Here is a 26,249-nt window from a genome sequence, read left to right as displayed (position 1 = left end):
CGTTCCAAGTCCCGGCTCTTCTGTGGGCCGGTTTCTCGGTTCTCTTTAAATAAGGCCGGCCCGTTCTCATTTTTCCTTGGCTTCCGCGGCGTCGGGGCTGCAGTGCTAACATTTTACTTGAATTGGAAAGTAGCCGGGTCCCCTTGCAACTTAAACTCCTTAAGGGGGCGCCTGGGTGGCTCAGTCGGTTAAGCGTTGGACTTGGGCTCAGGTCATCCACGGTTCACGGTTTCGAACCCCGCGTCCGGCTCTGTGCTGACAGCTTGGAACCTGGAGCCTGCCTCGGATTCTGTCTCCTCCTCTTTCTGCCCCTCCCCTGCTCGTGCTGTCTCTCTCTCTCTCTCTCTCTCCCCCAAATAAATAAGCGTTAAGGAAAGAAAGGAAGGAAGGGAGGAAGGAAGGAAGGAACTCCATTAAGGAATTCTTTTCCGGTGGTTTTAACAACTCATGCAGTGCTGGGACCGGACTCACCACACTGCTACTCACCAGCCTTGTGACTTGCGACAGGACGGTGAATGTCCGTGTTCTCTTATCCCCATTTCTCCGCCTGATTTCTCTCCATAGCACTTACTGCCATTTAATGTATGCTGTGCTGGTTTATCACTTTTCTTTTGCTATTAGACTGTAACCTCCAAAAGGGCAGAGATGCCAAATTTGTTCTAAAATAAGAATAAAACCAGGGCACAGGTTTTGTGTCAAGAGTAATAAAAACGTTGACCTTACTTTCTGTAAGCAGTGGGTGAGGCAGTGATGATTCATGGCTAGTCTGCAGTTATTGGTCAGACTGGCTGCTTTGTGGCTGTAGGAGGCTTTTCCTTCCATAATTACTAATACCATCGTTCTTTTTCAAATGCTTGCCTTCCACAGAATGGGAATTTAGTACAAAGAATGGTACCACTGGAAAAACAGGCAGGGCTTTAAAAGTAACCTCAATAAGGGCGTCTTTGTGGCTCTGTTAAATGTGAGACTCTTGATTTACACTCAGGTCATGATCTCACTGTTAGTGACATGGATCCCCGCGTCCGGCTCTGTGCTGTCAGTGCCGAGCCTGTTTGGGATTCTTTCTCTCTCAAATAAATAAATAATAAACTTAAAAAAGAATAAAAATCTCAATAAAGCTGGTATTTTAAAAATTTTGGCAATCATCTGAAGGCTTTTTTGGGGGGGGAGGGGTTGTGACTTAATTGAAAAACTTAGCTGTTTACTAATTAATTTAGCCACCTTACTTTCACAAAATTAAGTGACATGAACTTTGTAGATCGCAAATCCAATTTAAACCAAAACCAATATCTACACTACATGGACTGCTAACCTCTGGCGAGGTTAGGGCCGCCAACTAAAAGCAGTATGGACACAATTGTAATTGTTAACCATCCCTCGGGGTTGATTACTTTAACAATATTGGGCCTGTTGGAAGATGCGTGTTTGGAATTATAAATCTTCTACTTGGAGAACTATTCTCACACGAGTGTAAGTTTCAAGGAATGAAAAAATGTTCCACTCTTGGGGAGCCTGGGTGGCTCAGATCGTTAAGTGTTCCACTCTAGGTTTTGGCTCTGGTCATGATCTCATGGTTTCATGGGTTCGAGCCCACGTTTGAGCACTGACAGTGCAGAGCCTGCTTGGGATTCTCTGTCTCCCTCTCCCTCTGCCCCTGTCTCACGCTGTCTCTGTCTCTCTCAAACTAAATAAACTTAAAAAAAAAAAAAAAAAAGTGTTCCACTCTTCAGAGCACTCATGCTGATTGTTCTGTCACTCTGACAACCCTTTCTTTCATTCCTAAGATTAGCTTTACTTTCAAAAACCAGCCATAATCTCACTCCTCCCCACCTCTGCTGTCACCACCCGGGTCCAAGTCACCACCATTATCTTTTGCCTGGTCTCCCGGCTTCTGCCTTGGCCTCCTGAAGCTTATTGTCAACACAAGACAAGGAGCCACAAGGCTGGATGCCGTATCTTCTATTCAGAATCCTCCAATATTCTGTATTTTAGAGTAAAAGCCTCTGGAGTCCTGTTGTACTCTACTCCAGTCACACCAGAGTCCTTGATTGTTTTGGAACCCCAGGCACTGTCCTGCCTCAGACATGGGCATCTGTTGTTCCCCCACCCAGGTCTCTCTTCCCCCACATGTCCTGTGGCTTGACTCCTTACCACCTTTAGGTCTTTGCTGAGATCACCTTCTCAGGGAGGTCTTTCCCGGCCAATCTCTTTAAAACCGCACTTCCCCTTTCCTACACCTTCAGTAGTCCTTGTCCCTTTTCTCTGCTTGATTTCTCTCCACACCACTTACTACCATTTAATGTGAGATTCACTTATCAGTTTTTGTTGTTGTTGTTGTTAGAATGTAAACTTCAAAATGGCAGGGATGTCAGTTTTGTTCAGTGCTGAATCCTCAGTACTTAGGATGCACCTTGTATATAATAAACATTCAAGTAGTATATTTGAATGAATAACTGGACGTTTCAAAAAAGTATGATCATAAGAAGCCTTAGCACATTCACTGTGAATATAATTCTCTTGGTGCAATTATATACTGCCTGTAAATAGATTCAGGTAACTTCCTAAAAGGTGGAGATTTGAGATTTTTTTTCTTCTAGCACATCACTGAAAAGCTGAGGATACGTACAAGAATACATCCCAAAGACGCAAAAGGTTGTAAAAAGGTCTGGTTTTTCCAGTCTCTTGAACCTAAGTCACTGGACTGGAAAAGATCTCAAATGGTCTTTTAAACAATTTCTTACCTTTGTGTAGCATACAATTTAACAGGTGTTAGTATATTCAGAGTGCTGCACTTACCACCAGTCAGTTTTAGAACATATTCAGCCTCCTTTCAGAAAGCCCATACCCATTAGCAGTCACTCCCCGTTCCCACCCTCCCTGCCTACTCTCCAGCCCCACAGAACTACTAATCTACTTCTATCTCTGTAGACTGGCCTATTTGGAATCATATGATACTTTGTCATTTGTGACTGGCTTCTTTCCTTGGCATCATGTTTTCAAGGTTTATTGTCAAATAATATTCCACTGGATGGGTAAATCACATTTACCTATTCATTAGTTGGTGGCCATTTTGAGTTGTCTGTACTTTTTGGCTATTATAAAAATGCTGCTGTAAACATTTGCATACGAGTTTTGTGTGGACATGTTTTCATTTCTCTTGGGTAAATACCCAGGAATGGAATTGCTGGGTTATATGGTAACTCTGTGTTTAACTGAGAAACTGTGAGACTGTTTTCCAAGGAGGCGGCACCATTTTACATTCCCACCAGCAGTGTATGAGGCTTCTGGTTTCTCCACTTCCCTGTCAACACTTGCTATTGTCTTTTACTACAGACATCTTGGTGCCTGTGAAGGTGTCTCTGTGGTTTGGGTTTGCATTGCACTAGTGGGTGGTGCTGTTGAGTCTGCTTTCACGTGCTTATTGGTCTGTGTATCTTTCTTTGGAGAAATGTCTATTCAAATTCTTTTCCTGTTGTGCTAGATTTTTATCGTTCAGAAAAATGATCGCTTTACCTTCTGGATGTTTTACAGAGCTAGGCAGCCCTGCTTATAAATCTCCTCTGAATTGTAACTAGACGTTAGAGGCGTAATGAACTTTTGGCAGGAACTGAAGGCCATTCATATTACATTTATTGAATAATTGCTGTGCATTCGGGCCTGGTAAAATGAAGATGATAAGATGTGGCAGTCCTTGTCCTTGAGTCTATGGTCTACGGGGTGGGGGGGTGGGGGGGTAGAAATGACCGTGAGGAATCCACAGCTGTCCGAAGAAGGTGATGGCAGGTGGAAGGTAATGGGCAGAAGCATGGCACCATCAACAGCTGAAAGCTACACATGGTCGAGTGAGGAGCGACACATCTATGGAATGTTCCGGAAGTCCCCTTGGCTGGAGTCTTAGGGAATGAGGGGTAGGAGAGATTAAGAGACAAACCTGGAGAAAGGTTTTAGAAAGCCTTTCCTTTGAAAGTGGTTGAACTGTTTCCTGAGGGCAATGGGAAAATTTGAAGGGAGCAGTTAAGCAGAGGCCTGACTGGATTTTGTTTTCACAAGAACCTAGCTGTCCTGTGGAGATTGGCTAGAGTGGAGTGGGCCAGGCAGCCTGGAAGAGACTGGAGAGCATTCTCTGAAGTAGTAAGCCTCACTCAGAGCAGTGCCCCATGCTGGTGTCGCTCAACACCAGGGTTTTACGTTCAAATTGAATATTGACCACAGATTGGATCTTGTAGATCATTTTTTTTTTTTTAATTTGAGAGAGCGAGTGTAAGTGAGGGAGAGGGACAGAGAGAGAATCTTTTTCTTTTTTTAAATGCTTTGTTTTTGAGAGAGAGAGATCAGGGGAGGGACAGAGAGAGAGGGAGACACAGAATCCGAAACTGGCGCCAGGCTCTGCGCTGTCAGTGCAGAGCCCCACGCCGGGCTCAAACCCACAAACCGGAAGATCGTGACCTGAGCCAAAGTCGGACGTCCAACTGACTGAGCCACCCAGGCGCCCCAGAGAGAGAATCTTAAGCAAGCTTCACGCTCAGTGTGGAGCCCGACATGGGGCTTGATCCCACAACCCTGGGATCATGACCTGAGCTGAAATCAAGAGTCAGCACTCAACTGACTGAGCCACCCAGGTACCCTAGATCTTGTAGGTTATTATTATTTTTTTTAATATTTTACGCTTCTATTTATTTAGTTTAATTTTACTTTTTATTTTTTAAAATTTACATCCAAATTAGCACATAGTGCAACAATGATTTCAGGAGTAGATTCCTTAGTGTCCCTTCCCCATTTAGCCCATCCCCCTTCCCACCACCCCTCCAGTAACCCTCAGTTTGTTCCCCATATTTATGAGTCTCTTCTGTTTTGTTCCTCTCCCTGTTTTTATATTGTTTTTGTTTCCCTTCCCTTATGTTCATCTGTTTTGTCTCAAAGTCATCATATGAGTGAAGTCGTATGATTTTTGTCTTTGACTAATTTCACTTAGCATGATACCCTCCAGTTCCATCCACGTAGTTGAAAATGGCAATATTTCCTTCTTTTTGATTGCCGAGTAATACTCCATTGTATATATATGCCACATCTTTATCCATTCAGCCATCGATGGACATTTCGGCTCTTTCCATACTTTGGCTATTGTCGATAGTGCTGCTAAAAACATGGGGATGTGTGTGTCCCTTCGAAACAGCACACCTGTATCCCATGGATAAATGCCTAGTAGTGCAATTGCTGGGTCGTAGGGTAGTTCCATTTTTAGTTTTTTGGGAACCTCCATACTGTTTTCCAGAGTGGCTGCACCAGCCTGCATTCCCATGTAGGTTATTTTTAATGTGAAAATTAGGTTTTTGGTTTATGCATTCTTTTATCTTAAGATTGGAGTGCAAAGGGATTATTTGGGAAAACTCTGTAGTTGAACTTTAGTTAATTGAGATTAAAATAATTAACTTTAGTTAATTGAGATGAAATAAATGCCTTAATTACATATTAACCTTTCTTCTCTCTTTTTTTCTTTCTTCCCTTCCCCTTCCTCCCTCCCTCCCTTCCTTCCTTCCTTCCTTCCTTCCTTCCTTCCTTCCTTCCTGTCTTCCTTGTAGACTCCATGCCCAGCATGGGCTTGAACTCACAACCCTGAGATCAAGACCTGAACTGAAATCAAGAGTCAGAAACTTAACTGACTCAATCACCCAGGGGTCCCTACATGTTAGCGTTTCTAAAATGAATGGATATGAATAATATTTTTTAATCTTTATTTATTTTGAGAGAGAGAGAGAGAGCATGTGCAGGGGAGGGGCAGAGAGAGGGAGAGAGAAATCCCAAGCAGACTCTGTGCTGTCAGAGCAGAGCCCAGTGCAGGTCTCAGTCTCACAAACTGAGATCATGACCTGAGCCGAAATCAGGAGTTGGACATTAACCTACTAAGCCACCCAGGCGCCCTACAATAAATTCTCGGAAATGCTATTCATTATCTGGGTATTGATACTGGCCATCTGGTATAGGCAACTGGTGTTTGTGCCAAAACTTCTCTTCACCCAGGACAGGCAACCTTTATTTTATTTATGTATTAAAAAAAATCTTTTTTAATGTTTATTTATATTTGAGAGAGAGAGAGAGAGAGAGAGAGAGAGAGAGAGAGAGAGGGGGGCAGGCAGACAGAGCATGAGCCAGGGAGGGCCAGAGAGAAGGGGAGACGGGCTCTCTCTGCTGGAAGCAGGCTCCAGGCTCTGAACTGTCCGAGTAGAACCCTAGAAAATATTGAAGCCTATGGAGAAACTGCTATTCTTGGAGATCTAGCCTGGTGATTCATAAGAGCCACTGAATACCCTGAGGCACAAAGGGGGCCAGTGAGAGCCCCTAGCCCCATCATTTGTAGATGGCACACCCTCAGTTTAAGTGACTTGTTCTGGGCCTCACTGCTGACTGGTGGCAAAGCACATCCAGATTCTAGTTTCTCTGGTGCCAGAGCAATGTCTTTGTTATCCATTTGTATCTAAGAAAGGAGAGAAAATTTCTCTGTTCTTTGAATGTTATTTTTGAGAGAGGGTGCATGCACTGGAGGGGCAGAGAGAGAGGGAGAGAGAGAATCCCAAGCAGGCTCTGTGGTGTCAGCACAGAGCCCAGTGTGGGGCTCCAACCCATAAGCCACGAGATCATGACCTGAACCAAAGTCCGGATGCCCAACCGACTGAGCCACTCAAGCACCCCTGGTTATCATTTTTAAAGTAAACTTTTTTTTTTTTTTAAGATAAAATGCAGGGTACCCAGTTAAATTCGTATTTCAGATAAACAATGAAATTTTTAAATGAGCTTTTTGTAATTGAAGAATAACATACAGAAACGTACATAAACTCAAATGCAGACTCAATGGATTTTCACAAAGTCAGCACACATGTAGGTAACCAGTGTTCCTTGTACCCCGTCCCAGTCACCACCTCCCAGGATAATGGACCACTGTCCTGCCTTCTGAAAGTACACCTTAGTTTTGCCTGTTTTTTGAAGTTTATATAAATGGAATCACATAGTGATATATGCTTTCTTGTCTGGCTTTTTTCACTCAAGACTGTTTTTCCTTTTCTTCTCCAACTTTTGTTTGTTTTTCCACAGTAGTTTGTTTTACTTCCTTTTTTTTTTCTTTTAGGTTTGAGGTATAACTTACATACAGTAAAATTGACTCATTTTACATGTACAGTTCGAATTGTGGTCATTGTATACAGTTAGGTAATCACCGTTGAGATCTAGGACCACTCCATCACCCTGAAAAAATTTCCTTGTGCTCTTTTGCAATTGATCCCTTGCCCTGATCCCAGGCAATTAATGTGCTTTCTTTCACCATAGTTTTGCTTTTCTAGAACTTCATAAAATGGAATCATATAGTACGTAGTCTTTTTGCATTTGACCTCTTTCGTTTAGCATAGTTTCTCATAATGTTTCTGAGATTTATCCATGTTGTGTATTCATTGTTGTAATATTCCATGATAGGAATGTACTGTTTATTATGTTGATGGACATCTGGGTTGTTTCTACTCTTAGGCTATTTTGAGGAGTGCTGCTCTGATCATTCCTGTTCTTGCCTTGAGTGCATATGTGTGCGTTTCTGCTGGACCTGCATGTAAAAGTGGAACTGCTATGTCCAGGTTTAATAGGTGCTGCCCACAGTTTTAAAGTGGTTGTACCGGTTTATACTCCAACTTTATGAAAGTTCTGGCTTTTCTATATCCTCACCATCACTCTCGTGTTTGATGTTTGTTTATTTTGAGAGCGTGTGTGCACGCATGAGCTGGAGAGGGGCAGAGAGAGAGAGGGAGAGAGAATCCCACACAGGCTCCACACTGTCAGTGCAGAGCCCGACCCTGGGCTCGATCCCAGGAACCACGAGATCATGACCTGAGCTGAAATCAAGAGTCAGGCGCTTAACCAACTGAGCCACCCAGGTGCCTCCTCACCAAAACATGATGTTTATCTTTTGTAATTTTAGCCATTCTGTAAGTCAGTAGTTGTAATTTAAGAACAAGAAATTAGTGTGATAAATTGCCACCTGTTTTATAGGATCTTCTCACCAAGCAAGCTCTTGTGTTGGTGGGATTTTATTTTGTCTGGTTTATCTTTACTTTTTTTTTTTAATGTTTATTTATTTTTGAGAGAGAGAGAGACAGAGTGTGAGTTGGGGAGGGGCAGAGAGAGGGAGACACAGAATCTGGAGCAGGCTCCAGGCTCTGAGCTATCAGCACAGAGCCCGACACGGGGCTCGAACTCATGAGCTGTGAGATCATGACCTGAGCTGGTTGGTCACCCAACCGACTGAGCCACCAGGCACCCCTACTTTTTTTTTTTTTTTTTTTTTAAGTAATCTCTACACCCAACGTGGGGCTCGAATTCACAATCCTGATATCAAGAATTGCATGCTCTACTAAGCCAGCCAGGCGCTCCTGTCTGGTTTTTCTTTTATAATTCTGTATTGTACTGCCATGGGTAGAATTGTTGATGAAAGTCCACATTCTATTATTCAGAAGATTGAACTTCCAGAGTAAGGCAATACTGAATTTTGCTTTGCCAGTGTTGTGTTTTGGGGAGAAGAGTGGTTAAGCTGAATGCTTGTTTTCAATTTGTTTTAGCCTTCAGGCCACTGAGAAACTGGTATATTTAGTTTCAGTAAATTTTTATTTTAGTCTGGAGGCAGTGGCTCATGTTACTGGCTTCTCTTTTGCTTTTCAGTGAGGTGCTGGCGGAGGAGTCAATAGTATGTCTCCAGAAAGCTCTGAATCACCTTCGGGAAATATGGGAATTAATTGGGATTCCAGAGGACCAGCGGTTACAAAGAACGGAGGTTGTAAAGAAGCATATCAAGGTGAGTTGGGTAGTACTGGTCTCTTTACGGCGGTTCAGGGGTAAGGATATTGGTGTCTCATCTGACATAGCTACAGAAGTGACACGAAGATGTCACAGGCTCTTCCTGGTTTTCTTTGTATTTAAGTCCTTTCTTAAGAATTTGAAATTATGAAGGTTTTGGTGTCGTTTGTTGGTTTGGGTTTTTTTCCCCCATTGGCCTCAGACTTTTATGGGACTGTATTCTCTTTTGTAGGACCTCCTGGATATGATGATTGCTGAAGAGGAGAGCCTGAAGGAAAGGCTCATCAAAAGCATATCCATCTGTCAAAAAGAGCTGAATACCCTGTGCAGCGAGTTACATGTCGAGCCATTTCAGGTACATGGCAGAGTCTCAGGGGATCCTGCTGGGGTCTGAGATTAGGAAGGAACTCTGACTTGGGGCTACCGGTGGAAGGTTTCCTTGTGAAATCCTGGCCATGAACGCAGGGAGAATTTGTCACCTAGTTATTTAGTTTCACCAAAGTACCTTTCACTTATGTGAAGAGTTGCCCTGTTGAGAGATACTAGCTAATAAGTGGTGCAATGCTTTGATCAAAAACAAGCCCTATATTTGTGGGGTGTGTGTATGATATATATACATATTATGTATATTATATTATTAATATATAATGATATTAATATATATAAATAATGTATAATGTACTTTTTCTTTTTTAATTCTAAGGAAGAGCTAAGTACAGATGGTACCATGCTATTCTTTCTTTGAAAAAAAAATTAAAAGCACTACCTAGGAAGCAAAAGGGACTAGTGATACAAGGGAAAGTTACCAAAAAACCTGCCTTTGTGGTTTTTTTATATCCAGTAGCTGCACACCAGTGAACCAGCCAAAATGGCTACTTGGGAAGAAATGTCTCAAAAGCTGGAGTGTCAGGAGAGCATAGTCAAATTCAGAGCATGATTATCTCTGTACCACGCTGACAGGTTGCTGTTTTGTGGTCCAGCACAAGGCAGAGCTTGAATGAGGACACCAGCAAGGATGGAATGAATAACAGGACTCCAAAACATGTCCCTGGTTAGATCCCGTATAAGTAGTGTTGGGATCATAAAAGTGAAAACCACTGTGGAGCTTGGCAAGGTAATTAGAATAGATGTGAGTGCAGGGCCAGCACAGGATGGCTATAATGTGGTGCCAGTAAGATTCTTGGGTCCCTCTCTGCTACAGGAAGAACTACGTGGGTACCTAGATGGAATCAGGCTAGGAGGGAGACCGCCTTTAAGGGGTTAATGATAATTCATACCTGGCAGCCAAGAGCAATCAGATCGTGATATCAGTGTAGTTTTTTGGAATCTACAGAAATGGCATATATATCATTGATTTTGAACAAATAGTTTCTTTAGTCTTTTTTTTTAACTTTCAGTGTGAAATCGGGTGAGAAGTTAGATATACAGTGATAAATATATATCTCCCTTAAATTACATGACAGTTTTTATTAGTTCACCAGTGTGGAATAAAATTCTATAAATTTTTAAGACCTGTAACTGCCACTCCCCCCTACCCCCCGCCACCTGTTTATCTGTTGGAGTAAAGCAAGGACTATCGATTTGTATTGGTTAAGTGATGTTTGTAGGCTTTTTAGGATGAGCATCAAGTTATGAGCTAAATAGACTACCCCATAGCTAACTCAAAACAAGCTTTCCAACCACTTTTCACCTCTTGCCAAAGTGCCCTGGTACGTTTCCTTTACTAGAGACCTTCCTTAGGGGACCCTCCTTGTGCCATATTTTGTTGGCTGTGAGTTGATGTACTGTTAAGTTTAACTAAAAGTCTGTCATCCTAGGGGTGCCTGGAAGGCTTAGTAGGTTAAGCATCCGGCTTCAGCTCAGGTCATGATCTCACAGTTCATGAGTGTGGAGCCTGCTTCGGATCCTCTGTCTCCCTCTCTCTGTGCCCCTCCCCTACTCACGTGCTCTCTCTCGAAAATAAATACATTAAAAAAAAAAGTTTGTCACTCTAGCTTTCTTCCATTGTCCTTCTCTTCGTGTGAATAAATCCACTTGAAACCTTGTAACAATGGCACATTGTCTCTTGCAGGAGGAAGGAGAGACCACCATCTTGCAACTAGAAAAGGATTTGCGCACTCAGGTAGAACTGATGCGAAAACAGAAAAAGGAGAGAAAACAGGAACTGAAACTACTTCAGGAACAAGATCAAGAACTGTGTGAAATTCTTTGCCTGCCCCACTATGACGTGGACAGCTCGTCCGTTCCCAGCCTAGAGGAGCTGAGCCAGTTCAGACAGCACGTGGCCACTTTGAGGGAGACAAAGGTATACTGTTTGCACTCATACTTCCTAAAGGTCGGTTTGACTTTCCTGGAGGGGCTCGTAATCATTTTATTTTATAGGCCTCTAGACGTGACGAGTTCGTCAACATAAAGAGACAGATCATACTGTGTATGGAAGAATTAGATCACACCCCAGACACAAGCTTTGAAAGAGATGTGGTGTGTGAAGATGAAGATGCCTTTTGTTTGTCTCTGGAGAATATCGCAACACTACAAAAGTTGCTACGGCAGGTAATGGCCACTCACTACTCCATCGTGTCCAGCAGTTTGAAAAAGCTGGCAGTTTCTTCCTTCAGTCTTAAATAAGAAGCCCATATAAGTAAAAAGGGGAAGGATAAAGATAGCAAATGATATGAACATCTTTGGTTTGCACTTTCTAAGCAAAAAATTTATATGTAGCTCAAAGAATGTGAAATTGAAATTTTGAATGAGATACTGTCCGTCTGTGAATTAGCTTAGTGTTTAATTTTTTAAGTTAAAAATTTGATTCTTGGTTCTTGGTGTTTGAGATCCTACCATAATGACAGCCATACAGTTTGTGTTCAGAATCACAAAAATACACTTCTCAATCTAGTCAGAGTACTTCTTGTGAGTCCAGACATTTCTTTGTGGGAAGGCAGCGGGCTGGGCTTCTTTGTTCTGTCTTTGCCCTAACTGTCAGCTCTCCTCCCCACAGCTGGAAATGCGAAAGTCACAAAATGAAGCAGTGTGTGAGGGTCTGCGGGCTCAAATCCGAGAGCTCTGGGACAGGTTACAAATACCTGCAGAAGAGAGAGAAGCTGTGGCCACGGTTATGAGTGGGTCAAAGGCCAAGGTCAGGAAAGCGGTAAGAAATCCAATGGGTGCTAGGTCAGCAGTCTCTACAAATGTCAGGTCTGTTGTCCTTACCAGCTTCCTGCCTCAAGTGAGCCTGTTTTTAAAGACAAGCATCAGGGGTGTCTGGGTGGCTCAGTTGATTAAGCTTCCAGCTTCAGCTCAGGTCACAATCTCACAGTTAGTGGGCTTGAGCCCCTCGTCGGGCTCTGTGCGGACAGCTCAGAGCCTGGAGCCTGCTTCGGATTCTGTGTCTCCCTCGCTCTTTGCCCCTCCACCATTTGCGCGCACGCGCTCTCTCTCAAAAATAAATAAACGTTTAAAAAAATTTTTATTTTTTAAAAAGACAAGGGACGCCTGGGTGGTTCAGTCAGTTAAGCGTCCAACTTCGGCTCGGGTCATGATCTCATGGTCCGTGAATTCTAGCCCCACGTCGGGCTCTGTGCTGACAGCTCAGAGCCTAGACCCTTTGATTCTGTGTCTCCCTCTCTCTTTGCCCCTCCCCTGCTCATGCTCTGTCTCTCTCTCTCTGTCAAAAATAAATAAACATTAAAAAAAATGACTTAAAAAAAAAAAGACAAGCATCAGACGAGGGTGGTGATAGCTGCTCATCCTCTGTCCTTTTGTGTGCCTTTCTTAGATTTCTGGCTCCCACGAGCTCATTGTTGCAAAGAGTGTTGATTTACCTCTGTTGCTTTGTGTTATAATTTTATTTAAAGGGGGGGGGGGGCATGGGAGCTTTTGGATTCCTGGGGGAAAATGAATGTGTGGCAAGCTCCTTTACCAAAGCTCCTTGTTTCAGCTGCAATTGGAAGTGGATCGGTTGGAGGAACTGAAGAAGCAGAACATGAAGAAAGTGATTGAGGCGATTCGAGTGGAGCTGGCTCAGTACTGGGACCAGTGTTTCTACAGCCAGGAGCAGAGACAGGCTTTTGCCCCTTACTATGCTGGTCCGTACAAAAGTGGTGGTCTTCGTGTGGCCTGCTCACTTGTCTTTATGAGGGCAGACGTTTGCTGGGAAGTGTTTCCTCTACCCAACAGATACGGCTCCCCTTTCAAGCCATTTAGCATCAGTTGCCATTCCTGAATAAACAGACATTTGCAAATGCTACTAGGAAGTAAGGGGTCTCTCGATTTCTGAAGCAGTATATCACTGTAGCCTGTGGTTGTGAGGCTCAAGTCTGGCAGGTGCTTACTCTGGGCCAGGTGCAGTGTCAAACCCTTAATGATATTATCTCACTTAGTCCTCATGTCAAGAGATGAGCACACAGAAGCACATAAATGCTCAGCAACTTAACCCAGAGGCAGCGCATAGGCAGCAGAGCCCACATTTGAGCCCACAGAGCCTGTCCCCAAGAGCTCAGCAGAATTCTAGTCTGACAGATGAGACTGTACTAAATTCAGCAGTGGTTTTAGAAATTGTGGGCAGGATGCAAAGGAAGAATATGAAGGAAACCAAGGACAAGGCAAGAGATGACCTAGAGTTTTGAGAATCTTCATCGCTGTGGCCTGCACCCTAATCCCTTAGTCCCTCCTCTCCTCCCAGACTGATCATGTGACAAAGCTGGCTTTTATTATCCACGATATATGCTTATTCACGTATCACTTTTACTCTATGGAAGAAAAATTGATTTCCATTCTAGGAGGATAAGGATGAGGGTTACTAAACACTAGAAGTTGTTCATCTCCTGGGCTTGTATCTTGCAGAGGACTACACAGAAAATCTGCTTCAGCTCCATGATGCCGAGATGGTGCGGTTAAGAAACTACTATGAGGTTCACAAAGAACTCTTTGAAGGTGTCCAGAAGTGGGAAGAAAGCTGGAGGCTTTTTTTGGATTTTGAGGTACCGCCCTAGCTTCTGTTTCCCTAGAGTGCGATCAAGTGTTAAGAAGGCCTGCCCTGGACAGTCAGAGTCCACTCTCCTTTGCCCTTTACCAGGCTTCTAAAACCCTCTCTTTATCAGTAAGTCTGAGTTACTGCTAACCTATCTGTACTTGTGAAGCTTATATGCAGGAACGTGGAAGAACAAAATTAATGCCTTAAGGTAGGAATTTCTTGCATGAAGGAAGTCTAGAGGTAGAGCATTCAGAGCAGGTATGGCTGTTCCACACTCAGTGGTGTCCCAGGCTTCTCCAGCCCACGGCTCCCCGACCACTAAGGAGTAGACCTTACCCCGACCACTAAAGGGTGGTCCGAAGTGGCTCTAGAGCCCCCACCCTTGCACTTCAAGCATTGCCCCTTCAGCCCTTCTAAGGGCTCTTTCCAATAAATATTAAGCTCCCCACACCAGCACTGGCGTGCCTGGGGCACCTGCTGCCACAGATAAATTCAGGTTCTCAGTACTAGTAGGAGGGAGAGAGTGGATGTTGGGGCAGGCAGTTAATATTCACTACCAGTCCAACTTTTGCTGTCTTCTTAGAAAGTTTGCCTGGGTATCAGGGCACATTTGTTTAGTCTGAATTCCTTTTCTTCCGGTAGACTGGGCACTCAAAGCATTTCAGAGCTCGGGACTGGGACTGGGTGAGCCACACAAGACATGTCAGAGCTCAAAGGGGTCCTGAGAGAATCCCGAGTTCAACTCCTTCAGGTTTATAGGTGGGAAACTAGGACTCACAGGTGGAGAGAGAGATACATGAGGTCTTACAGCTGTTTCAGAACAGACGTCCTAGTTCTCGGTTACTCCTTAACTTCTGGTTGAATGCAAGAAAGAAGAGTATTAAGCAAGTCTTGTTGATGTGCTGGTATTTAAGGAGATGAGAAACTGATTACTGTCCCTTTAGTTAGTGTTTAATAGACAGTCATCAATCAAGGGGTCTGGAAAGGAGATAGGATTTCTTTACAAGCTCAGCCCCCAGATTGTCAAGATTGTTTCTAAACTTTTCTGATGATCTGCTCCTACTGTTGAGTGTATAAACCTAATTTACACTTACAAATTACACATTTAGATTACTGTTCTGATATAATATATGCATGATAGAGGAACAAAAACCAGAAATGGGGGCACCTGGGTGGGTGGCTTAGTTAAGTGTCTGACTCTTGGTTTCAGCTCAGGTCATGATCTCATACTTGGTGAGATCGAGCCCTGCATCTGGCTCTGTCCTGACAGTGCAGAGCCAGCTTGGGATTCTCTGTCTCCCCCTCTCTCTCTGCCCCTCCCCTGTTCACAATCTCTCTCCTCTTTCTCAAGAATAAACATTGAAAAAAAATTTTTTTAAAGAGTAAGAAGCCTAACACTTTACATTTTAACTTGCCCATTTTGTGAGTGTTAATTTCATAAAAACCAGATTATGAACCTCTTAACTGGGCACATTTAACCTGCATCATTAGTATGCCAGAGCTGAGTGGGTACACAAGGTTGTCACCACCAAGCCCTCCGAGTGTAGATCTCTCCCTTGTCCCTCCAAATACCTCATTCCCTGTAGGTGACAAGTCATGTCTGACATCTGGACCAAGTAAGGGAGCCAGTGACATTGTGCACTCCATATTAAAGCTTACCTCACTCAGGGGCGCCTGGGTGGCGCAGTCGGTTAAGCGTCCGACTTCAGCCAGGTCACGATCTCACGGTCCGTGAGTTCGAGCCCCGCGTCAGGCTCTGGGCGGATGGCTCGGAGCCTGGAGCCTGTTTCCGATTCTGTGTCTCCCTCTCTCTCTGCCCCTCCCCCGTTCATGCTCTGTCTCTGTCTGTCCCATAAATAAATAAAAACGTTGAAAAAAAAAATAAAAAAATAAATAAAGCTTACCTCACTCTTAGATTAGAAAGGAACCGAACCATAGTCTTCCTGCACCCCAGTGGATGACCTCGCATATGCCCACAGAGCTCACACCCCACTCCCCTTGCCTTGGAATACCATCATTTGTCTCTGCTGCATTGGATGGAATACAGAACTCTCCTTAGTATGTAGTCTCCTTAGTATGGATCAGTTTACGAAAGCAAGGAATCTTAGCAGAAGTAACTGGTCTGACCATCTCAGGGCTTACTCTAATTAAAATCTATTTTTCACAGAGAAAAGCTTCAGATCCAAGTCGATTTACAAACCGCGGAGGAAATCTTCTAAAAGAAGAAAAGCAACGAGCCAAACTTCAAAAAATACTCCCTAAGGTAATATTGCCACTGAGAGTTTTTGTTGCTTGGCTACAAAACACCTTACTTTTTGTATATCCTTGGCTTTGAAACATCTTGCCCCAGAACCGTCTTCTCTTCTAAAGCTGTACAGGATAAGTACATACGGAGCCTTCCTCCTGACTGAATATCAAGGCTTAATAGCTTTCTAGGGCCGGTGTAGCAAAGTACCACAGACTGGCTGGCTTAAACAACACATTTATTTTTTCACAATTCTGGAGGCTATAAGTGTGAGATCAAAGTATCAGTAGGGTAGGTTTCTTCGTAGGCCTCTATCCTTGACTTGAGGATGACTTTCTTCCTCCCTATATTTTTCCATGGTCTTCCTTCTGGATGTATCTATGTCCCGATTTTTCTCTTACAAAGCTACCAGTCACATTGACCCTAATGACCTCATTTACCCTTTAACTTCATTACCTGTTTGTGGGAAAAAAAAAAAAAGTCACATTCTGAGGTATTGGGGGGTGGGGGTTAGGACTTAAATATGAATTTTGGGAGGATACAATTCAGCCTATACCAAAAGATAAACTTTTGAGAAAGTGCTGTGGGCTTTGTTACTGTTCTCTATTTTAATAGTAATAGTGTTTATTGAATTAAGTGCCAGATACTATTCCAAAGTATTTTCCATTTAGTCATTTCCATTAAAATTTTTTTTAATTTTTATTTATTAAAAAAAATTTTTTTTAACATTTATTTATTTTTGAGAGAGAGAGACAGAGCAGGGGAGGGGCAGAGAAAGAGGGAGACACAGAATCCGAAACAGGCTCCGGGCTCTGAGCTGTCAGCACAGAGCCCAATGTGGGGCTTGAACTCACAAACCATGAGATCATGACCTGAGCTGAAGTGGGACACTTAACTGACTGAGCCACCCAGGTGCCCCTTAATTAATTCATTTTAAATTTACATCTAAGTTAGTTAGCATGTAGTGCAGTAATGATTTCAGGAGTTGATTCCAGTGATCCATCCTCTATGTGTATAACACCCAGTGCTCATCCCAACAAGTGTCTTCCTTAATGCCCCTTCCCCATTTAGCCCGTCCTCTCACCCACGGCCCCTCCAGCAACCCTCAGTTCTCTGTATTTAAGAGTGTCTTGGGGCACCTGGGTGGCTCAGTCGGTTAAGCGGCCGACTTTGGCTCAGGTCATGATCTCGCGGTCCGTGAGTTCGAGCCCCGCATCGGACTCTGTGCTGACAGCTCAGAGCCTGGAGCTTGTTTCAGATTCTGTGTCTCCCTCTCTCTCTGACCCTCCCCCGATCATGCTCTGTCTCTCTCTGTCTCAAAAATAAAATAAACATTAAAAAAAATTTTTAAAAAAAATTAAAAAAAAAAAAAAGTGTCTTATGTTTTGCCCCCCTCCCTGTTTTTATACTATTTTTGCTTCATCTGTTCATCTGTTTTGTATCTTAAATTCCACATGCATGAAGTCATTTATTTGTCTTTCTCTAAGTTCACTTAGCATAATACTTTCTAGTTCCATCCACATTGTTGCATATGGCAAGATTTCATTCTTTTCGATTGCCGAGTAATACTCCGTTGTATATATAGACCACATCTTCTTTAGCCATTCATCCATCGATGGACATTTGGGCTCTTTCCGTACTTTGGCCATTGTTGAGAGTGCTGCTATAAACATGGGGGTGCACGTGCCCCTTTGAAACAGCACACCCGTATCCCTTGGATATATACCTAGTAGTGTAATTGCTGGGTCGTAGGGTAGTTCTATTTTATTCATTTCCGTTTTTATGCATCAGGAGACTGAGGCCCTGAGAACTTAGGTAACTTTTCATAGCCTGTAAGAGGTAGATTCTAGATCGGGACCCAGATTGGAGTGCTCTTAATATACATCGTGGTTTTTTTTTTAATATATATATTTTTTTAACGTTTATTCATTTTTGAGAGAGAGAGACAGAGCACGAGCAGGGAAGGGGCAGAGAGAGGAAGAGTGACAGAATCTGAAGCAGGCTCTAGGCTCCGAACTGTCAGCACAGAGCCGGACGCGGGGCTTGAACTCATGAACTGCGAGATCATGACCTGAGCCTAAGTGGGATGCTCAACCGACTGAGCCACCCAGGCGCCCCATCATGTACATTGTTCATTTAATGTTGCTCGTCCCCCCAGTGCCTCCAGCTTTAAGCACCAAAACCCAGTTAGACTCTGGGTTCTTGCTGTTTCCCACCTTCATGTGTGTTACGAATAAATCGTCCCTAGGATTTGCTTCCTGGTCACTCTGACCTGGGCCCACGTGAGTCCAGCTACCTGAAATTAGGCTTACGTGCTCTGGGGCGGGAGTCTTCCTTTGGGAGAATACTTTCATTCGGGCTTCATACCAAGGATTTGAAGTGATTAACATTTCTTTCTTTATGGTCTCAGCTGGAAGAGGAGCTGAAGGCACGGATTGAAATGTGGGAACAGGAGCATTCGCAGGCATTTGTGGTGAATGGGCAGAAATTCATGGAGTATGTGACAGAACAATGGGAGATGCATCGAATGGAGAAGGAGCGAGCCAAGCAAGAGAGAGTAAGTGAGCACAGTGTGGGCAAGAGGACGATGGTAATGTGAGTAGCCCAGGGTCTCTTCCAGGGATCTGGGTTGGCTGAAGGGCTAGCCCACCGCACCTCTTTGAGCTCTGGGTTCAGGCACTTGGCTCTAGATATCTGGCCCAGCTTCTGCCCCATCCCAGACCTGTTCCTTTCCTGGGAGTTTTCACTGTTCCTTCTGACTTTCATACAGCAACTAAAGAACAAGAAGCAGACAGAGACAGAGATGCTCTATGGCAGTGCTCCCCGAACCCCCAGCAAGCGGCGAGGACTGGTACCCAACACACCGGGCAAAGTGCGCAAGGTGAACGTGAGGCTTTGTGAACCACCGTTTGTGAGGGGTTGTTGGGGCTGGGGCTCTTGGCCACCTTTCGCCTTCTGCCCTGTAGATGGGAAAGGGCTTTGGGGACCTTCCAGGTTGAGTCCATCTGAAAGTGTGACCAGAAGGCAGTACTTAATCCCAAGTAATAACTTGATAATGACAGTCAAGGACCTGGCTTCGATGTGTGCCTGTGGTTGAGGTCTTGGATTAATCTTGGGAGACCATAACTGTCACCATTCCGTAATGATGAAGACCTTCAGAGGTTCATCCTAGAATTCCAACAAGTGACAATGATATTCTGTGAGAGCCTTTCATGTTTAGTAAATGGGATAGTTTAACTTTTCCTTTGATAAATAGAGCAGTATTTCCTTTCTCTTTCCTCAGCTCATATTTATAACCAATAGATCTTTTAAAAAGCACCTGCAGGGGCACCTGGCTGGCTCAGTTAGAATGTGCAACTCTTAATCTCAGGGCCGTGAATGGAGCCCTGCGTTGCAGGGAGTTTAAAAAAAAAAAAAAAATCACCTGTAGTGTAACTCCAAGAGAACTATTGAGAGTATTTTTTTTTCTGCTTTTTAATTTTTGAAAATGTTTACTTATTTTTAAGAGAGAGCACGAGCAGGGGAGGGGCAGAGAGAGAGGGAGACACAGAATCTGAAGCAGGCTCCAAGCTCTGAGCGGTAAGATCAGAGCCCGACTCAGAGCTCCAACTCCCATACCATGAGATCATGACCTGAGCTGAAGTCAGACACTTAACTGAGCCACCCAGGTGCCCGTTTTTCCTCGTTTTTAAATAATGTATTTTTACAAAATAGAGGTCACATATGATTTGGATTTCTGCCTTTCCCCTAGTTGGTATTGGTTGTGGTTCTTTTTTCATAGTATCAAACTTTCTTCAAATACATGCTCGTTATTAGCTGTATATTCTATTCTCTTGACATACCATCATTTATTAAACTAGTTCCCTATTGTTGATAGATTTTACTTTATTTTTGATTAAAAAATTTTTTTTAATGTTTATTTTTGAGAGATAGACAGCATGAGTGGGAGAGGGGCAGAGAGAGAGAAGGAGACACAGAATCCAAAATATGCTCCAAGCTCTGAGCTGTCAGCACAGAGCCTGATGCAGTGCTCAAACTCACTAACCGTGAGATCATGACCCAAGCCAAATTCCAATGCTTGACCGACTGAGCCACCCAGACGCCCCACTTTCTGTTTTTAGGGAGACGGAGACAGTGCAAGTGACACGGGGTTGGGGGAGCAGAGAGAGGAGACAGAAAATCCCAAGTCTGATGAGCTCTAACTCACAAAAGCATGAGACCATAACCTGAGCTGAAACAAGAGTTGGATGCTTAACTGAGCCACCTAGGTGCCCCAATATTAGATATTATAAAGATTTTATTTTTAAGTAATCTCTACATCCAATGTGGGGCTCAAACTCATAACCCTGAGATAAGTCACACACTCTACTAAGCCAGTCAGGCACCCCATAATAGGTAGTTTTTTTATTATGAAAATCATGTGATGGGGCACCTGGGTGGCTCAGTTGGTTAAGCATTTGACTCTCACTTTCGGCTCAGGTCATGATCTCATAGCTCAGGAGTCTAAGCCCCGCATGGGGCTCCACGCTGACAGGGCAGAGCCTGCTTAGGATTGTCTCTCTCTGCTCCTCCCTGGCATGCATGTGCACAAGAGCGCTCTCTCTCAAAATAAACTTAAAAAAAATGTGATAAGCTTTTAAAAACCTAGAACACTAAAAATCAATTATAGAAAGATCTGTTTTAATTAAAAGTTTGCAGACCTCTGTGCTACATGCTGAGCATAAAAGAGAAGCGAGAGGCCCTTGCTCTCGAGAGTGAAGTGAGGGGCGCCCGGCTGGTAGAGCAGCTCTGGATCTCCAGGTTGTGAGTTTCAGGCCCATACTGGGTATAAAGATTGCTTAAAAATAAAATCTGAAAGTTTCCTCTAATCAGACATTTCTGAAGCCCTAGTTGCACTGATTAATGATCTGTGCTGCCAGTGCCTAAGTGTCAGACTCTGATCCTTGTTAACAGGTGATACTTTCATACTTTGTCTTTGTCCATCTGAGGGTATGAAGTTCTGTCTCATGATTTTAGTTTGTATCTCCCTCCTTAACTAATGGAAATTGAACCTTTTGCCATGTCTACCGGCAGCATTTGTGTCTTGTGTAGTTTGTGTTTTTACTCTTTATGGTGTTTTGTTGATGAACGAAAAGTGTTTTATGGTTTTGTTTGTTCACTTTATTTAAAAAAATTTTTTTTTTAAGAGAGAAAGCACAAGTAGGGGCAGAGAGAGAGGGAGAGAGAATTCCAAACAGGCTCCACACTGTCAGTGCAGAGCTGGACATGGGGCTCGAACCCACAAACCATGAGATCATGACCTGAGCTGAAATCAAGAGTCAGATGTTCAACCAACTGAGCCACCCAGGTGCCCCCAGTTTGCATTTCTAACGTTTAAAAAATTTTTTCTTTACATTTATTTATTTTTGAGAGACACATTACAAGTGGGGGAGGGGCAGAGAGAGAATGAGACACAGAATCTGAAGCAGGTTCCAGGCTCTGAGTCATCAGCACAGAGCCCAATGCGGGGCTTAAACTCACAAACTGTGGGATCATGACCTGAGCTAAAGTCGGACGCTTAACCAAATGAGCCACCCAGGTGCCCCTCTTAACATTTTATACAAATACAATTATACAGTATGTATTCTTCTTTTGGTTTGGCTTCTCTCGTTTAGCATAGGTTTTTTTGAGATTCATCTATGTTGTTAAAAATAGGCCACTCCTTTTTACTACCGAGCAGTATTCCATTGCACAATTTGCTTATCCATTTGCCTGTGGATGGACACTTGGCTTGTAGGCAGTGTTTTGGCTATTACAGATAAAGCTGCTCTCTATATATGTATAGGTCTTGGTAGGGATATCTGCTTTCATTTCTCTTGGGTAAATACCTAAATATGATAGAATTACAAACAAAATGGCTACCATTTTATAGTGCAGTCCGGATAGAAATACTTTCAACACTTGTCACAATTTTCCTCAAAGCTCTTAACCATGTAAACCCATCTTTCTTAGACTATTTCCCATACTCCTTTCTCTATAGTGTAGGGATGGGCTGCCAGGCATGTTACCCCACCTCCGTAATCTCTGTTCTTCCCCTTAGCTGAACACTACCACCATGTCCAACGCTACGGCCAACAGCAGCATTCGGCCTGTCTTTGGGGGGACAATCTACCGCTCCCCTGTGTCTCGACTTCCACCTTCTGGCAGCAAGGTTAGTATGTATGCTCCGTGTACAAGGGACATCCCCAGCACACCTCCAGCCCATTTACCCAGGGGCCCCACCTCGTCGTTCGAGTTTCTGAGAACCCTGGATTCGGTTTTCAGTGAGATGCTGTGAGTAAGCCAGCTTATCTGCCAAAAAAAGAAACCAACAACAACAAAATACACCCAGCGGTCATTCTGAACCCCGGTAGTATCATGGGAATCACCGGGATGTAACTAGGTTCAGTGCAAAGCCTGGTCTTCAGCTGCTGCTGAGTGAGGTCCCTGTGTGTGGGTTCAAGCCCAGTGACACTGGATCACTAGACAGAATCGATGTGAGGTGGGGAATCTGTGCTAAGTGTGTCTTCCAAGTATTCTACAGATTATGCTCAAGATAGGTATTTTGCAAGTCATTAAGAATTCATGTATTTTTTGAAACCACAAGTAGAGGATTATAGGCCCATGAATAACAAAGACGGTATCAGCCTTTAGCCATTTGCGTGTGTGTGTGTGTGTGTGGGGGGGGGGGGGTCATTATGAGGATGGTGCGCGGATCTCTCTCTTTCCCTTCTCTGCAGCCGGTCGTCACTTCCACTTGTTCGGGGAAAAAAACGCCCCGTGCTGGCAGGCATGGAACCAACAAGGAGAACCTGGAGCTCAACGGCAGCATCCTGAGTGGTGGGTACCCTGCCTCGGCCCCCCTCCAGCGCAACTTCAGCATTAATTCTGTTGCCAGCACCTATTCTGAGTTTGCGGTAATTCACCTTTTCTAATATCTGCCAGTCTCTGGGGAGCACACAGTTGGGGCAGAGTGGGTATCTTCCCAAGGGCACCCAGGCCGTGAGGACAGTTCTTTGGAGGCTGAGAATCCCTTTCCTGCCTTGACCATGGCATGGGGCGGGCTGGTTTAAGGAGCATACAAGAAGGGAGTTGGCAGCAGCAACTAGATGTTTAGCCTGGATCCTTCTGCTTCAGAAATACCATTCCCTGGCTGCAGGAGGTGACCCTCTGACCACGGCCCTGGTGCTCTCTTGGTGGAGTTCTTGGTAATTGTCTTAATTCTTTGTTCTTAGAAGGATCCGTCCCTCTCTGACAGCTCCACTGTCGGGCTTCAGGTCTGTATGGCAACCCCTGCATGTCCCATGTCCGCTTTCCAAACTCACCTGTCACATCTGCTGGCTTAATTCCCGTCTGGGCACGGGGCTACACTAACCAATAATCTCAGCTGTACTACCACAGAACCTTTTTTTGACAAAGGAGAAGTCCTAATGCGGACCTCAAGGATATCTGGCTTCAGTCCCAAGAGACTAATCTGCTGATTAACAAGAAAACTTGTTCAGACTTGAATTGGATTCTCAGCCCTACCTAAAGTCAGGCAAATTTTTTTTTTTTTTTTTTAATCCTGTCTTTCACAACAGAAGACCTTCACCCTCCCCAGTTGTGACATCAGAGGCCTCCAATGTGCCGGAAAGAATAGAGGCCCCATCACGTGGGGAGGGGAGCCCCAGCTGTGTGCTGCCCATCATGAGGTTCTTGGCCTGTGTGCTGATTGTTTCCTGGAGTATATGACTTACTAACCCCTTAGGGCTGAATTGCCAACTTTCTGTCTTCTGTGAGCTAGCCAGTGTTCATTTCCTTGCCTCTGCCTGTTTCTACCTCATTAAGCTGCTAAAGCATATATGTGGCATTGGGAGATTTTTCCAGATGCTCTTTAGTTCCTAGTAACCTACTCCGTGTTTACTAACACTTAACTGCAGTGCCCTTTACTTACCAGTGTGCGTTCTCTCTGCCCTCCGTATCTTCCTGCTGGGAAGCGAGGCTGTTCCTCCCCGTGGGTGAGGGGATATGGCATTAAAGCCATGGTGCCCGCTCTTACGGCTGCAGTGACAGAACGGGGCAGTTGCCCAAGGCAAGAGCTTGTTTTGAGCATTGAAACAGTTTCATATTATGGCCCTTGTTTCAAATTAAATGATTGGTATGGTTTTATATATAGAAGCGTACGTTGCTCTGGCTAGCTGATTGCTGGACAGAGGGTCCAACTTTCTCTTCCTTGCTTGTTTAGCCAAGCCCCGTATCGTGCCCGTGGGGCTTAAATGTACCCTGCTTATCTCTAATCTGGTTTTGGCTGCTTTGGCTGGTAACAGACTCCACCAGGCGGCACCAAAGCCGGTAGACTAACCTTTACTAACCTCTTGCTCAGTGGTATTCGTGCTTTATCTTCTTTTCCATGTGCTCCAGCATGAGATCATATCACCAGCAGGTTACAAGGCCCTCAGCCCCAGGGATTGGTAGATAAAGGTCTGGCCCCTTGTTTTATTCAGGGCTCAAAAGACCAAAGGTTGTTGCCTGCCTAGCTTGACCACTCAATAGAGTACTTTGTGAAACTTGAGGGACTGCTATCCTGTGAGGTTGTAACAGAACGAACGGGCTAAGGACGAGGTCCCGGGCATACGTGTGCACATGCTTAATCTCTGACTAATAGAACGGGGCTCAGAGCCTCTCATCTTGTGTTCCTAACAACCTGTGCCGGAGAGGGACCTCTGTCTCAGAGAAACAGCCCTCAGGGGACCTTGTGCTGACATTTACCCATGCTTACAAGGGCGGGGCATGCAGAGGAGGGACAGTACTGCCACTGACATTATTTATTTTTCAACAGCGAGAACTTTCAAAGGCTTCCAAATCTGATGCTACTTCTCGAATCCTCAATTCGACCAACATCCAGTCCTGAGAGGCCCTGAGCGGTCAGCCAGCTGTGGCTTCCTGTGCCTAGACTAGATCTAATTATCTATGTGGCTTTCATTTTTCTTGAGTTTAGGTGTGCTTGAGAATCTGGACAGGTTCCACTACCACGGGCCTAACTTACAGAAGTGAATGAGTGTCACAGAGCAAAGTCCATCATAGGCTTAGTGGGTCTTCAAAGACTTGATTTTGTTTTGACCCAAGAAATACATTAAAACTTAGTTCATAGCAGTAAGTGCAAATTTTAGCAAATGGAACCTAATTTTTCTCTACCCCGTAATTCTGCTTGCTGAAACACGAGCAAGGGCGTGTCGTCTTTCACCACGGTGTGGGAAAAGGAGTGTGCCGGTCCTTGGGGTAGGGACCTGAAGCAATAGTGGCTCGTAGGCTGTCACTAGTAATTAACATCTTTTTTGTTGAGGGACGCTGAGTTAACGCTCTGGCTACAGTAGCTTTGCTCTCACCTAAAGATCTGTCTCCGCCACACAGGACAGCCTTCCTCCTGCTGAGGATGTGTGTGTGTCAGAAGTGGAGATGGCCTGACCTACTGCCAAAGAGGTGACAGGGAGGCTGGGAACTCCTTTGTTAAACTGTGTACAGTTCTGTTATTGTGCAATGCCCTTTGTGGGGACGAGTGTGTGAACACGTGCCTGTCTGAACTCTGTTTCTGCAGTTTTCCTCTGGGTTGAGTCCCGCCATCCCTCTGCCCGCTCGGTCCGAGTTCATCTACCCCGGCAGTTGCCGAGTTGGGAGGCTCTTTGGATGGGTTGGGCCATTTCTGTTGTGGAGATCTGGAACTTTGCACAAATCAGTATTGGGGAGTTGTTTCTGCTCCAGCGTCCACGTCTTTACCTACCCTACTGATCACTACTGCTCTCCCCAAAGCACTATTTATTCTTACCTTGTCTGCCTCTGTCAGCACGTTCAATGGTTCTCAAAACTCACCAGCATGGATTTGGTCTGTGTCCGCCATGCTGCTTAGACGTATACATGTCCTGTTTTTAAAATATAAATATATTCTTAAAAATAAATTAAAATGTGTATACTTACCTTTCAAAAAGATATATTGTTTTTTTTCTCCCCGGCCAAATCACTTTTTGGTTGCTTTGGTCTGTGGAAAACAGAAAAGACTAAAAAGAAAATATAAGATTTTTTTGTTGGGAGTATTGTTTTATGTTCTGTGCATTTATTTCTAAATATTTCTTGAGAAAAAGTCCAATTCCTGATATGTAAATTTCCATTTGCACTGCTCTCTGTCCCTAACAGGACATCTTTTATAGGCCT

General features: G+C 44.2%; 2 protein-coding genes across 14 annotated transcripts in view; one reads left to right on the top strand and one right to left on the bottom strand.

The window, feature by feature from the left end:
* The window catches only part of PRC1 (protein regulator of cytokinesis 1), a 26,755-nt gene extending 740 nt beyond the window's left edge, over positions 1–26,015 (top strand). Inside the window, exons 2-15 of one of the 10 annotated variants that reach the window (XM_040493602.1) lie at positions 8,695–8,827; positions 9,062–9,184; positions 10,901–11,134; positions 11,212–11,382; positions 11,828–11,977; positions 12,767–12,914; positions 13,672–13,808; positions 15,969–16,064; positions 18,457–18,603; positions 18,817–18,927; positions 22,126–22,236; positions 22,805–22,981; positions 23,303–23,341; positions 24,883–26,015. In XM_040493602.1, coding sequence (XP_040349536.1) covers positions 8,695–8,827; positions 9,062–9,184; positions 10,901–11,134; positions 11,212–11,382; positions 11,828–11,977; positions 12,767–12,914; positions 13,672–13,808; positions 15,969–16,064; positions 18,457–18,603; positions 18,817–18,927; positions 22,126–22,236; positions 22,805–22,981; positions 23,303–23,341; positions 24,883–24,954 — 1,849 coding nt within the window. In that variant the 3' untranslated portion in view covers positions 24,955–26,015. Of the gene's footprint in view, positions 1–8,694; positions 8,828–9,061; positions 9,185–10,900; positions 11,135–11,211; positions 11,383–11,827; positions 11,978–12,766; positions 12,915–13,671; positions 13,809–15,968; positions 16,065–18,456; positions 18,604–18,816; positions 18,928–22,125; positions 22,237–22,804; positions 22,982–23,299; positions 23,342–24,882 lie in introns of all 10 variants that reach the window. The other 9 variants (XM_040493603.1, XM_040493601.1, XM_040493610.1 and 6 more) reach the window with 9 other exon arrangements.
* The window catches only part of RCCD1 (RCC1 domain containing 1), a 34,106-nt gene continuing 26,289 nt past the window's right edge, over positions 18,433–26,249 (bottom strand). For 3 of the 4 annotated variants that reach the window (XM_040493611.1, XM_040493614.1, XM_040493615.1), the window contains 2 exons: positions 26,016–26,095; positions 18,433–19,214 (listed from right to left, as the gene is read on the bottom strand). In XM_040493611.1, coding sequence (XP_040349545.1) covers positions 19,202–19,214; positions 26,016–26,095 — 93 coding nt within the window. In that variant the 3' untranslated portion in view covers positions 18,433–19,201. Of the gene's footprint in view, positions 19,215–25,040; positions 25,961–26,015; positions 26,096–26,249 lie in introns of those variants that run through there. The other variant, XM_040493613.1, reaches the window with a different exon arrangement.

Source organism: Herpailurus yagouaroundi, unplaced genomic scaffold (genome assembly GCF_014898765.1).
Source record: "Herpailurus yagouaroundi ecotype Mexico unplaced genomic scaffold, PumYag 185, whole genome shotgun sequence".
Taxonomy (NCBI): domain Eukaryota; kingdom Metazoa; phylum Chordata; class Mammalia; order Carnivora; family Felidae; genus Herpailurus; species Herpailurus yagouaroundi.
This window is presented reverse-complemented; position numbering and strand designations above follow the sequence as displayed.